The 15,612-nt window shown below is 37.1% G+C and overlaps 1 protein-coding gene across 2 annotated transcripts in view; it reads right to left on the bottom strand.

The window, feature by feature from the left end:
- sobpa (sine oculis binding protein homolog (Drosophila) a) overlaps positions 1-15,612 on the bottom strand; it is a 68,541-nt gene that overhangs the window by 45,837 nt on the left and 7,092 nt on the right. The window contains exons 2-5 of one of the 2 annotated variants that reach the window (XM_020621932.1): positions 9,621-9,741; positions 6,554-6,763; positions 2,678-2,829; positions 979-1,002 (exon numbers count right to left, since the gene is read on the bottom strand). In XM_020621932.1, the coding sequence (XP_020477588.1) occupies positions 979-1,002; positions 2,678-2,829; positions 6,554-6,763; positions 9,621-9,741 (507 nt within the window). The remainder of the gene's footprint in view (positions 1-978; positions 1,003-2,677; positions 2,830-6,553; positions 6,764-9,620; positions 9,742-15,612) is intronic. The other variant, XM_020621933.1, reaches the window with a different exon arrangement.

The raw sequence follows: 15,612 nt of genomic DNA, 5'->3' as shown, positions 1-15,612 counted from the left end.
CTCTGTGTTGAGTACAAGCTAGAAGTCCCAAAGTCAAAATGGGATACACCTCCAAAGGTGGTTGAGAATGACCAAGCTAAGATCCTGTGGGACTTCCAGATACAAACTGACAAACTGGTAATGGCCAACCAACCAGACATAGTAGTGGTGGACAAACAGAGGAAGAAGGCCGTAGTGATAGATGTAGCAATCCCAAGTGATAGCAACATCAGGAAGAAGGAACACGAGAAGCTGGAGAAATACCAAGGGCTGAAAGAAGAGCTTGAAAAGATGTGGAAGGTGAAGGCACAAGTGGTCCCCATGGTAATAGGAACATTGGGGGCTGTGACCCCCAAACTGGGAGAGTGGCTCCAACAGATCCCAGGAACAACATCTGAGATCTCTGTCCAGAAGAGTGCAGTCCTAGGAACAGCTAAGATACTGGGCAGGACCCTCAAGCTTCCAGGCCTCTGGTAGAGGACCCAAGCTTGAAGGAAGGCATAAGCCTCCCTGATGATTATTGTACTGATGTGATGCTACCTTGTCAAATTCTTTTGCACGTCATGTTCAAACTGTGCATTTTGATCTGATATGAAGTTTTGTAGCTCTTGCAAGTGACACTTGTTTTCATGTGAGGTTTTAACAACGCAGACTCATCAACAGGACGTGAGAGATCATGTATCATCATTTCAACATTCATACAATAAAAGCTACAAACTTACTGTAAACATAAATGAGCCTGAATACAAGGTAGAAAATGAAAAATGTACTATGAGCAACAGTACAGTGGACACAAGTTCAGCTTGTTTCTCATGCTTTGGGAAAAAAGTGTCAGAAAACAATAGAAACTGGGTATCAATAACTGAAATGCACAGACACACTCTAAGTGCAGCCCTCTCTGGTTTCTGCTCTAGTGCAGTGCTTGAAAAGTGATTATGTTTGGATGAATAACTGACTTCAGGACAGACAAGCAGGAGCATAAAATAGCATCATACTCACAGTGTAATTCCTTATATATCCCAGCTTAGGTACAAGAGAGAAAGGAGAACGTTTAACTACAGTGATCCAAGAGAAAATTATACACACAGTTATAAGTCTGATATTTGCTGTCTTGTCTTTTATGAATCAAGACATTTTGGAGATGATAGCCTGAAGGTGTTTTCAATGTAAAATCCCTGATTTATTCTTAATTATTTCTGGTTAAATGTATTATTTATCATGCTTTTTGTATTCAAGTCAAAGTAATAACAAGGGTTTCAAGCTGACATTTTAAAAAAATATTTTAGTTAAAATGACCTTTTGATGTCTTGAATCAGAATTTAGGGTGACAAATGATTGCTGAAGTTACAACTGATAAAGCACCTTCTCATGGTAAAAGGACTATAATAAAAATTTATAGTTCCATCAAAACAGAATATAGTGTGTGTGTTGATAAACAGGCTGCCAGATAATGATCTCTACTCCTGGCAATAAAACAGGTTCAGTAACTGCACTTCTGAAGTTTCCTATCTCAACAGAACTGATATACTTAATTTTGTTCTTTTTTTATGCGAAGCATAAAGACTGCAAACTAAAGTGACCAGTTTTGTGTTCTGTTAAATAATACCATCTTAGCTAGAACATATCAAGGCCTAACACATAAAGCTAGCTAGCAGCTGTATAGTACATTAACTGATCTGCTAAATTTCTATTTTTTGTTTACTGCAAATGACCACTCATTGCTACAGTTATCTGTGTATATGGCAGTGGTAACAAATTTACAATGGCAACAAACCTTGGAAATCATGTAACAATATAGGAGTTTTTACTTCTTTTAGCCTTTGTTAACATGAATGTAATGTTTTAAAAAAGCAAGTATGACTAATGTTTATCCTCCACAAAAGGGTTTCACTAAATGGAGATGTTACAATTACAAATAAAAAATAGTTCTGACACTAAAACAGCATTGTGAAAGGAAAAGCTGTTGTGGTACCAGGGTGGTACAATCACTACACGCTGTACATTTACTTATAAGAGCCTGGGTTCAGTCCCCAAATCAATAAAGTAATTTTTATACAGTGTCTTAACTTCTAAAGTTCACTGCAAGTATTTTCCTAATTTACAAAGATTACAAATAAACTAACTAAACTATTTGCCTGTAATCTTTGGACAACTGCTAACCAGACTTGTTTTAGCTAACTAACCACCAACTTCCACCAAGGTTACTGAAAGGAAAAAGTTTGTCATTTTGGGAAATATAATTTATTCCCATCAAGAAAAAATAACTTCCATTAATTTTTATTTTATTTATTTATTTTTGTACAAAATTTACATTATTGTTTGTGTTGTGAAAAATTAGACGCAAAATATTCTTTTGAAATTTGAAGAAAGCAAATCTAGCAGTTTCTCCATTGCCAGTGTATATGATCTACCCGACTCAAGCTGCCTCCTTAACACACAAACATGAGAATAGTATCAATTTCATTTAACCTATAGAATTAAAAAGAACAAGTGTATTTCCCAAAAGGCCCTTTATTCTAGCATATAACATTTTCTAACTTTAGAGAGAATGAACACTACAATAACAGCATCATGATCAGTTCCTGTAATTTTCAATGACATATATCATTTGCTTATTTCATGAATTTTTGGAACAACTTGTCATTTATATATTCTTCTGTCAGCCTCACTGATGATGATGATACGAAAGGAATTTTACCTTGTTTCTTTTAAAGTAGGCTCTGCGGCAGGCGGCAAAACACTTCTCACTGCAGAAGCTCTTCAGCTCACTTCCCATGCTCAGAGAATAGCGTTTAACGCCAACCTTCTGGCACCAGGCGCACATGATCTGCACATTGGATACATCATCATCTAGAGATAAACAACCAATAGTGAAAGTGAATTAGGATGGAGTGCAAGTTCACTGTGTAATTTGGTGGAGCAAACAGTTACTCTTTCCTGCATTATCGCTTTATAAACTGTAGACATTTGTCCTGGACACACCGGTCTAAAGGATAATGTCAAACATTCTTTAACTTGTGTCTATTACATGTTTATTATTGATGTCATAGTTAAAAGTAGTGGTGTACTGGACTAAATTATATGTAGAGGTGTTGCTACATTTTTATCCTCAGCTACATATACGTATGAGAGGATCAGGATATTAGGAACACCTCTAAATATAATGTAGTCCAGTACGACACCACCTTTAACTGACCTCAATAATAAATATATAATTGAATGTATACATTTATGACAATTTCACCAAAAACTGAAATATTTTGAGCTTCATAAACAAAGATGTTAAGGTGCTAGTGTTGCACTGAAATGCATACTACTGTACAGGTGTACCTAAGTGGCTGATGAGTATATTAACATATTTTTATTAGCTCTGATATATTTTCACACAATTATTAAAAGCAAAGAATGACTGGATCTGTTATTTGAGACTCATAATGTCTTCTGTAACTGACCTTGCAGTACTTGTACTTTGTGATCAGAGTGGCTCTGTTTCATATTACAAAATACATTACACTTAAACTAGGGTAACTTGCAACTATTATTTTTGACGTCCATGGTGGAGTACACCAGCAGGCATGCAACAAGTAGATGTATTAAACGCAAGGAACAAAAGACATTAATTCCACTGATTCATCCCAGCTGCTGGACTGGTTAAATCCACTCAAGATTCAAACCACAAAACCACTGTAGGATTTGTGATGAAGCCCTGCCATGGGCAAATGTAGCAGAACCAGAGGAACCTGGGACTTGGGAAGATGCCTATTTGTGGCTGTGCTCTGTGGGCATTAGAGATGCTGAAGTAGACACAGGGATGTGTTCTGATGATGCTGGAGATAACACGGGAGGCTCTGGAGGTGTGGCCTTGCTGCTGAAGTGCACTGTCTGTTATTTGAAATAATCCTCATAGTCTGTGTAAGCTAACAAAGATGCAAGATGAGTGAGATTTGTTTCACAGAACAACACATACAGCAGAGAGAATTACAAGAAGGCATCTGTAAGAACGCTTTTCCCTGACTGACAAGTTACACAAGTCTGAACTGAACTGGCCTGATGTGGAGGAAACCCCACCCATCCATCCTCTCCACTTAAACACAAAAGCATCTCTGAAACCACAGTATAATTGTGGTTTTAGTTGTTCCCTTTTTGTTCCCAAATTATTCAGGATGAGGGCACTTGGAGGGCAAACAGAGGGAAGAAAATTAAGGAAATATAAAAAACACGAGGGAGAAGAACCAGAAATAAACAAACACACATACAAATTTTTCCTGCACCCCACAAGGGCAGGCACAGGGACAAGCCAACATTTACATCAAAGACAAGCCTGGACTTATAATAGAGTTACAGTAATTTTGCAAATATTAATGGGATGGGATGTTTATGTTACACTGAACTGTCTGATGATTGTAAACAGCTATGATGTTCACTGGGCAAATATAAAAAGAAAGTTAATAATAAATGACCACGGAGAGTGATCATTAATAGTTGATATTAGGATGTTTCTGTTTGTGGGTGTGTGGAGATTTTTGCAGTTGTTCATCAATAGGTAGACCTCATGTATCTACTATTTATTCATTCATTAAGTGCAAGTGTGTGGGTTTATCTATGTTAATGCTACTTTGTCAAAATTCATGACCTGTGTGGGTGGGTGGCCTTGAGTTCTACTAACAAAGGCTATGAGAACATATTGAAAAAAATGATCATGGATTTACAGGTCAAAAAGAGTATGTTTTAAAATATAATAAACTTCTATCAACAGCTGACCTCAACACAATGTTTTTAGAACAACACAATGCAATAACAGGCTTGACCTGAAATCCACTGCATTCTACAATAATGGCTTTAAATCTATCTCCATTTCTTAAACTTTGATTTAGAGGTATGTCCAGTAGCTGCAGTGCTGCTGTGTGGTCAGTGTGTGCAATAAATTATTTTAATAGACCGTTGTAAGATTTAGTGAGGTGGTGGTTGCAATAACAGGCTTGACCGCTACAGTACTCCAGTTAGAGAGTCTCGAGTCATCAGATTAACCATGACTGTTTATTTCTTGAGAGCATACATATCATCCGTCAGTAATAGTGAAACACCTTTTGTGTGGTAAATAGCAATTTCATGTGTTGAGCTGCGGGTTTATAGTGCAGAGAGAGCGATCCTCTGAGATTCCCTCCAGTATCACCCAATTATCACTTTATGACCGTGCAGGTGTGAGGGTGAAAAAACACAGGCCCTTTAGTCTTTACCCCCACTCACCTCCTTATCGCACATTGGCTATGCTTTTCACTTCGTAGTGAACTTAATGGATCTACAGGGCCATCAGATTTTAAGTAAAGACTCACTCACAATTAAGAGAATAACTCCCTAGGGCCCTAAAGACAGCGTAGTGGATCCAACATGCATATTTTATCTTTCCTATAGCCTCTGTGTCTTTTGTGTCTGTGTGGATTGCTGCCCACTGCAGTAATAACCAAAACACAAACAATAGTTTTATTCTAAGCTGACTGAGTACATGGTTTAGGGTTTGTATACTGCTTGGAAAAATGTACATGTACAGGATATACCACATGTAATGAATAGAATCTAAGGTCAATATAAAATATCTCAGGATTTTCATTCAAACAGACATCTTGAGGTGGTACTCTTCACTTTCCCACATCCTGGCACCTTGTAACAAGCCCATCTCAAAACACTCACATCTGCATGAGGGGAAAAACACGGCAGTAATTATGCAGCCTCCACACTAAAATGCCACCGTAATCTGCCATACCTGCACCTCAAAAGGTCCTTTGTCAGATTTTGAGGGGCACATGAATAATTCAGCATATGTGTGGGACTAGGGGGTGGGTGGTGAGTTGAAGGGGGTGTCGGCTGGTTGGTGGGTTGGTGCTGGGCTTTAAGTGGAACTACACCATCTGTTTTCCCACCTAGGCAGGGCCAGCAGGGACTCCTCTTGGGCGATGCCAAGGCGGCTTGCTCCCTCCGCCAGGGCTTACCAACCTCCTGTGCCACAGCAGACACAAGGGATAATGAAGCCCTCTGTCTGGCCAAGGAGCACGGACAGTTCCTCAGAGAGGTGACGGGGTAATGTTGACACTTGGGCAGGTGGAGAAAAACACAGTGTACAGCAGGTAGCTTGCTCATTAGTCGCCTTTCCCTGCCTAATGCATGGAGGTTTTCATTGTAAAAACAGAAACTTTTCTCCTTGCATAAACATTCAGTTTTCTTACTAAGTGCTGGAGAATTAGCAAGTAGGTTTATACTTTCTGTACGGTTGAATGTGTCTGGAGAAGAGCTGTGGAAGAAATCGCTGACATTTCTTGTGGTTGGGTGTTTAAATTAAGGACATGATTTTGTATGTGTTCATCAGCAAAGGGTGATGGACTGAAAATGACCTTGATATTTTTTTGAAACAGCTGAAATGTTATAGGAAGACTGGAGGTGGGCTGCTTTACCAGTTTAAGCACATTGTGACACTGTGTTTTGATAGCAGTCATGTTTAAGTGTTTTCTTGACAAACAAGAAGGTATGAGTCTGATCTCCTACTGCACATATGTCTTTCCAAAATGGTAGCGCTCCATACCTGCAGGGGGCTTGATCATTGGTGGGGGGACCATAGGAACTATGATGGGCAGGTTGCCATGTTCCTTGGTGCTGGGCGTGGAGGTGGATGGTGTGTTGGAGGGCTCTGTGACTCCGTTCCTAGAGGCTGGCAAGGACTGTGAGCTGTTGGCTCGATCAGGAGATCCTTCGCTGCTCTCCGTTGAAACAGGGATTTTTGGCAACAAGTTTTCTAGAAGGGAGAAATTTAAACAAAGTGAAGCATTACTGAACAACTGATGAGACGCTGCCACAATGTAAGAGCCTAGGATGGCTAGACTTTATATCAGTGGGTCACTTTCCACCACACTAGGGGCACAAGTGACAAAGCATGTTTGTTTTTCAAGATAGGCTTTGTTAAATTTCTGTTTAAGGTCCTTGAAAACAGTTTTATTCATCCATAATATTAAATATCAACTAAAGGAGGTTAAAGCTGGATTCATTAAATATTAAAAATATACGATAAATGCTGTCCACTTAAAGCAGTTAAAGTCAATAATAAGATACAGAAACCTTGGTTTACTAAAGGTATCATAAAAGCATGTAAGAAGAAAAATATATTATATAGAAAATTTTTGAAATTTAGAACAGATGCTGAAAATAAATATAAAGAATAGAAGAATAAATTGGTAAATATAATTAAAAACTGTAAAAAAGAATACTATATAAAATTATTGATAAAACATAGACAAAATATACAAGGAACATGGAAAGTACTAAATAGTGTAATACATAAAAGACAATATCGTGGTGAGTATCCAAGTCATTTTATTAAAGATAATAGAATTATAAATAATATTAATGAAAGTGTAAATGAGTTGAATGATTATTTTGTTAAAATTGGTTCTACTTTAGCAAATAAAACACTGCATCCACAAAACAAATCCATAAATATTGAGTCTGTTCATAATGACTCTAACTCATTTTTTTAAGCCCAACCAACAAACATGAAATATTAAAAATTTTGAGATTTGCAAAGGAAAAAACTGATGGATAAAAATGGGTTGGATATGTTTATAGTTAAGAAAATAATGTATATTATTGTTCAGCCCTTTACCTTCATTTGTAACCAGTCATTCAAAACTGACATCTTTCCAATTTAATGAAAATAGCCAAAGCTCTCCCGTTACACAAAGGTGGTGACAAGCATTTGTTTTCTAATTATAGACCCATTTCTTTGCTTTCACAATTTTCCAAAATATTAGAAAAGTTATTTGTTAAAAGGCTGGATAATTATATTGAATTAAATAATATTTTAACTGAAGAACAATTTGGTTTTAGAGCACATAGGTCCACAACAATGGCAGTTATGAATTTTGTTGACAATATTACGCAAGCAATAAATAAAAAACAGTACACAGTTGGAATATTTTTAGATTTACAAAAAGCCTTGAGCAGAAAGACACAATAGATCACAATATTTTATTATATAAATTGCAAACATATGGTTTCAGGGAGATAGCACATTCTTGGGTTGAAAATTATCTAACAGATAGGTTTTAGTATGTGCACAGTTCTCTCATCACTCCATATTTAACATATGGAGTAGAAATTTGGGGAAATACATATAAATCTAGAACTACTCCAGTCTTTTTATTACAAAAAAGGTCATCAGATTATTAATTACACATTCTCCATATAATACCCCAACAATTCCCTTGTTTATTCAGTTGAAAACATTAAAATTTTATGACTTGGTAGACTTGTGTACTGCTAAACTTATTTATAAGGCAAAACAACAAACCCTCCCTCAGTCTTTGCAAGCTATGTTCAGCGTAAGGGAAAGTAATTATGACCTTAGAGAGACATATATGTTTAACAAACCATATTGTAGAACTAAATTAAGTAGTAACTGCCCATCTAATAAAGGTGTTCAGTTGTGGAATAGTTTTCCTGATGAAATAAAAATGGCCACTTCATTACCACAGTTTAAAATACTTTATAAAAAAATGGTAATAAAAAGATATACTCAATAATAATAATAATAATCATAATGAATGTTCTTCTAAATATATATATTCAGAATACTCAGTATTTTTTTATATTAAATTTATGTCCATTAGTGTGGAGTATGGGTAGGCATAATAAGCTTTAGCTTCAGCCTACACCTTTGGTCAATAACATTGTTTTTATTTATTTCATTTTATTTTGTATGATTATGTATGTGTGCATACATGCTTTTATTCAAACGGGTGTGTATACCCTTATGTTTCATGCTTTTTTGTGTAAAATAATTGCAATTCTAATTTTGCTTGTTGACCAAAAACCTAATAAATAGATAAATAATGATTTTATAATAATAATGAACCAAAGTACTACATCTAATGTGAAAATTTGCTCATATTGACAAATCCAGAAAGAATTTACAACTCACTCTGCAGGTCACCCTCAGCTCTATAGAGCATTTTAGCTTTGTTTTGGTTGATGCTGCAACTTTTATGTTTTAGTTCAGTCTAACAGCTCTCATCAGCGCATGTCTGGCTGGTGTTTTCAATAAAAAAGGGTTTAATAAACCTGCTCAGCAGCAAACACAACAGTTTAATCTTCTAAAAACATTATTCTGCTTCATCAGTACTATGTGCAGGTAACAAGCAAATAGCTCCAAAACTGTCGCCACAGTTTTATTCCAGGTTTCTACTCTGACTGGTGCATCAACTGAGCCCTGCCCTTTTCAAATCTGCGAGAAAAGCAGGGACAAAAGCAAAATACAGAGATCTTTAATTTGAAATAACCAAAACTGTTTTAACTGTAGAATGATTGTGCTCATGTGGAAGCCCATCCCTCATAGTAAGGAAAGCCTTTAACACCAAGCGGTGTAACAAACTGTGTCAACATACTCAAAACATGAATAAGCCAGGGATTAATACAGTACTCTAAGTACTCATGGATCATCACTGATCCATGAGCAGCAAATAGTTACATTAGTTTCACTATCTTTTTATGCAGCACATGATCACCTGATGGATAATGAAGCAGCAAGGCATCCACTCAATTTACTGTATAGTACTTTAAACAAAAAAGCAACAATACCAAAATGACAAGTTTCCTACCTTTGAGGACAGAGATGTGCTGTGGTGTCTCCCCTATCTCCAGGCTGTCAGAGTCTCTCAGCTCCACCTTGTCGTAGCCGTACCAGCCCAGCAGTTCATTCATGGTGTTCTCTGCAAAACTCTGCAACACAAACAGTTGGCTGGTGAGACTCACAACAAAGGCCTAAAAACAGGAATCATTCAGACTAAAAAACAACCTGTGATCTAGACAATATACTTTGATCTTGTAAATCTTGCAAAATAACCTGCTAAGGTACTGATAAGCAGTGATGTATGAAATAGCAGCAAATTCAAGGTATGTAATCTAATTTTTTTTTTTATATTTTCAAATTAAATATAGGGTTATTCAAAAAGAATGAACCGATTTCATTACGCAATATTTTATTAAGGAAAAGTAATACAAAACTCCAGCCAAGTCACAAGTATTCCACCACCTGCAGCACAGGCAACATTAATGCAATAAGAGAATTCCTCCCAGGCGCGTATTAGCATATCACGATCCACTCGCCATTCCGAGGGTAAACAAATAACTGAATGTCGCCCCTGTGACACCCATTCAAAACTTAGATAACTCCTCTTTCAAATGGTCACTGACTCATTCCATGACGATGCTTGAGAACTGAAGCAACGTGTAATGAATCGCTTCATTCTTTTTGAATAACACTGTATATATACATCGTAAGGAGGAAGATAAATTAGACTTATGGTCAAATACACCAGCTTGTTACTTTGTTGCATTTGCTGCTCTTCTCCTGAGACCTTGGCTCTAAGACTAGCTGCTTAGATGTATCCACAATGCCAGATTTTTCTACTAATTAAGCAGAGATAGTGCCATTCCATTAAAAATCTTAAGGTTTGCCTGGAGAAAACCACAGTGTAGGCTGTCTCAACAGGTCTTCTTCATAAGTACAGGTCAGTCTAATTGGGGCTAACTCTTGTCCATATACCACTGTGTGCATCCAGCTGAACTAATGGCCCTATCACAGCACAATAAAGGACAAGGATCTTGTCAGAATGTAATCAAGAACTTAACACAATACTAAAACAGAACACAGCACAGTAAAGCTTCCCTCTTCCCTTTTCGCATCCACTGAAGATGCTGTCCCTGCACAGGGACCAGGGGACCACTGATTTATTCATTAATTTCATCCAAGTGCAAGTACAAGTCCAATGCCATGTCAAAGATAGTCTGTTGATTTTTAACAATTTATTTACACTGCTCAAAAAAATTAAGGGAACACTTAAATCACACATCACATCTGGATGAACAAATTATTCAAGTTGAAAACTTTTACTAATGTACACTGTATAATTAGTTCAGAACAAAATGACATAACAATGGTCAATAGAAACTAAAATCATCAACCCATGGAGAGTTGTATTCAAAATCATACTGAGGTGTTCCTGATATTCTGGCCCTCTCATATATGGAACTGGAGAGGACAAAAATACAGAAACACCTCTAAATATAATGTACTCCAGTACAATGCCACCTTTAACTATGACCTCATTAACAAACATATCATTGAATTTAAACATTTATGACAATTTCACCAAAACTGAAACATTCTGAGCTTCATAAACACAGATGTTAAGGCAGCGGTGTTGCACTCAATTGCATACAATTGTACAGGTGTACCTAATGAAGTGGCTGGTGTGTGTATGTCCATGCAATATAAACCTGAAGGCAGGAGGTGGACAGCCTAGCTTAGCACATAGACAGGAAACACTTTTTTTGTAGCACCTCAGAAACCTTGCTAATTAACCGGTGTTTCCCATCTTTACAGTAAGCTAAGCTAAGCTGCTAGCTTTAATTTCACATTTAGTGTAACACTAATAAAATCAATTCATACTACAGCTATCACTGAGCATCATGTGAAATACACTTCACAGTTCAGAAAATAAAATTCTGTGAACAGTATCCCATGTCCTACGACAGGGTGCCACCAAATTTGCATTGAGCAAGGCAATAAAACTGCAACATTCTCCAGCAGCACAGTAATACAGAGTGCTATGCAGATAGTTAGTGCATGTATGCAGTGCTAAATAAAACTCTATGCAGGTGAAACAACAAAGTGTTTCCTCCATAACAGCCCCTCACAACACAGTCAATAAACACCGTACTCAAACCGAAACCATAACCCTGCTAATGCACACAGCCCATTATCTCCATACACCGCTCAGCTGGAACATTCCCAGAAGTCTCTATTCACTGAACCCTAAACTATGGTAAATGTTTCAGCTATCATTTCACTGTAAACCACAGATGGAAGTGTTCTTTGTGGAAACAATCCGCAGCGGTGACTGAGGATGAATCATCTGTAATTATCTGGTCTATGTGATAAAGAATTAGTCACCGGTCACTGAATTATCAGCTTAGAGAAAAAAGTGGTCCTCGTTCTCTGAAATGACTTTTTTCCAATTATGGCTGACATATTTTTTTGAACTTTTTTGCCATAACGATAAACACTTAAAGGTAAAATTTGGACTAATGTAGCTTTAGGCATGAGATGTGCACCTTAATTAGGGCACAACAGCTTGTTGAATCATTATGTTTGCAAGGACAAACACAATGAATTGTACAGTATGTTGCCACAAAGACGACCCACCTGGTCCTGCGACTGGGCAGCTGGCTCCAGATCAAAATGACTCAGCTCATTATTATATAGCCATTTTCACCCTGTACATTATCTCATAACAGCAGCAGCCATCAGTCATCAGTCGCTATTGTTCATCAAGCAGTCAACTGTCAATTACACACAGCTCCTGTCGATATGTTAGAGCCGGGGTGATCATGTTGGAGAGGTTCGGTGCCACTCAACACTTCTGACTCTGAGCTGATCAAAATTTGTAGACACACACATAGACAGCATGTGTACATTGTGTACAACTGCTGTCTGATGTTGTCAAGGGGGTGAAGGCACATTTAGATTATTGTCTAGTCTGCAGTATGTCTGCCTCTCTCACAATATTTAGGCCTTCACTGCAAATTTGAAGTAAAGCGCGCCAGTGAATTATGCTTAAATGTTCACCTATGTTTAGATAAAATACCAAAAGAAATGAAAAATGACACTGTTTAAGACATCTATAAACATCTATATCAAATTTAAAGTTGCACATGTAGGCAGTGCAAATCTGAAAAACTGAGGGTGATTTCAGGTCTGCTCATTGCAACAACAACAACATTCTACAGTAGACCAGTCTATGATATTTTATGCCAAGAGGATGACAGAGAGAAAAGTTCTAACTTTGGTGAGTCCAGATTTCTCTGGAAATTCTTCACTCATTACTGAAAACAGCTCTGAAGTACTGATCTGTGATTTCCTGTGGATGGAAGAAGCACTTATCCAAAAACTAGAATTTAATTTGAGCAAATAAAGTGAAGGTACAATGCCTCAGTCGAGGTAGGCTGGTATTTCCTGGGGGATTTTCACAATTGATTTTGATTTGATTTGATTTATTCTTTCAAACATGTAACGACAGTCAGTATGTCAACACACATAATTTCACACATATCCACAAATGCATTATCAATTTGCTCATACCTAGAACATGCTTGAACGGAGTAGGAAGAAGTCAGACTTATCTAGTCCTACCCCATGACATCATCTTATCATCATTGGTTTGCAAGCAGTATTACTACATAAATAATTCTCTTCTACACCACACAAGTAATATACTAAAGAATTATAACAGAGTGTTAACATTCTTACATAATTACATACTTTGATAATTATCTTCTACATCACACAAGTAGAAATATTACAAAGTGTTAACATTCATACACCACACCCACAATGTTCCATCTAATTAATCATTAAGCCTGTTCTTGCATATATGTTGATTGACACATACCTTTATATTTATGTTTAAACTCATCAATTCTATTACTATTTTTTATGATTACACTTAAATTATTCCATAGTTTTACCCCACTTATGGAAATACAAAATCTTTTTTTGGTTGTACGTATAGCATGAATTTTATAATTTAACGGACCCCTTAAATTGTATCCCCCTTCCCTTTCATTAAATAGTTTTTGAATTCCACCAGGTAATAAATTGTTCCTGGCTTTATACATAAACACAGCAGTCTTATATCCCACTAAATCGAAAATTTTTAACAATTTAGACTGTATGAAAGCTACATTGGTGTGATCCCTAGCTTTGCCAATATCAATATATTCTTTGCTATTTTGTTTTGAACATATCTGATATGAGATTTCCAGGAGAATTTGTCATCAACTATGACACCTAGAAATTTAATTTCATATACTCGTTCTATATTAGCTCCCCCAATTTTCAATTGCAGTTCATTATCTAGTCTACGATTCCCAAATACCATAAATTTAGTTTTATCCAAATTCAGAGATAGTATATTACTATCACACCATTTCTTTATCTTCTCAAGTTCCTGTGAGACCTGTCCCGATAGTTGCTGTAGGTTTTCACCCGATGCCCATATGGTAGTGTCATCAGCAAATAAAACCACTTTCACTAAATCAGAAACCTTGCATATATCATTAATGTATAATATAAATAATTTAGGTCCCAAAACAGAACCCTGAGGCACTCCACATACAATGTCCAGATCACTCGATTGATATTCACCCAACTTCACAAATTGACGCCTCTGTGTCAAATAACTACTAATCCATTTCAGAACCATTCCTCTGATCCCATATTTTTCTAACTTGTCCATTAATAATTCATGATTGATTGTGTCAAATGCCTTTTTTAGGTCAATAAAATGTTGCATGTGTTTCTATAAAATAAGGGAAAGAAAGAAATGGTTTGGATGGTTCCTCACACTGACTCAGTATGACCTGGTGGACACTGAGCTTGGGGCCTGTCTGTGTCTGCAGACAACAGGTTGGTCCACTGACTCAATTACTTGATACAAATTCAATTAACAGAGGACAAACACAAAGCGCAGTTTGGATATTGTTAACAGTGGCATTATAGTAGGGAAGATACAAGTGGGAATCAGCACCCACCCACACACACTTGTGTAGACTGAAGCAGAGGTATCACTTCGCATATCTGAGACACTGTAGCACAGTATAGGAGCAGATTTTCTCCTGCTTCATCAGCACATTCACTCTGTTTCTAAGCATTTTAGAATGAAGGATGTAGTCTAAATGCTGGCAAGGCATTATTAATAAAGAATGACAAGAAGTATTGACCCAGCTGTTATGAAACACCACTGTGGCGGGGTGCACAGTGGGTTGATGTGGCACTAAGGTGTAGGGCTTGGTCTGAGTCAGTGACAGATGACATAGAAGCACCCTGTTGTGGTGATGGGAAACACCATGCATACACATACTACATCTGCAGGAACATTTCAGCACATAACATGTGCAAACATCTGGAACTCTCTGCACATCCAAATTGGACTGTGTCAACATCCAAATATGAACAGATTTGTAGGAATGATTTACAGGAATTAGTTTAATCCAAGCACTCATATCCTCAGCTGTTTAGGCAGTATTTTTTTGTTGTTGCTGTTTTTGTTTTTTGATTTTACCAAAAATGGTAGGTAAAGCTCTGCAGACTGTGACCAGGAGAATTCATACTTGCAGGTGTACGGTAATTACACTTCTGCCTGAACAATGGTGAGTGACAGCAGTGTTCACTCTGCCTGAAGCTTCCTGGAAGTCAGACTGAGTACCACTTCCTGAGATGAGCTAAACTTAGGTTCTGACAGCTACAGACACAACCATGTTGTTGCCCATGGTGACACCCATTATACATGTTTTCATGGCACTTAAGGAGGCACTCCTTAAGTTTGAACTGAAATGACCAATAAATGTCTCCATCCAAACTGAGGGAACAGTCTGACTTTTGTCCTTTTTGTGTGTCTTCTCTGCATTCACCACAACTTCCTTCCACATTTCACATACAGTAGATGCAGGTCAGGTTAAACTAGATACAGTAAATAGTCCATATGTGTGAATGTAGATAAAGTAGTGTGCTTCTAAGCCTTACACACA

The sequence above is a fragment of the Monopterus albus genome, unplaced genomic scaffold (genome assembly GCF_001952655.1).
Source record: "Monopterus albus unplaced genomic scaffold, M_albus_1.0 scaffold270.1, whole genome shotgun sequence".
Lineage (NCBI taxonomy): Eukaryota > Metazoa > Chordata > Actinopteri > Synbranchiformes > Synbranchidae > Monopterus > Monopterus albus.
This window is presented reverse-complemented; position numbering and strand designations above follow the sequence as displayed.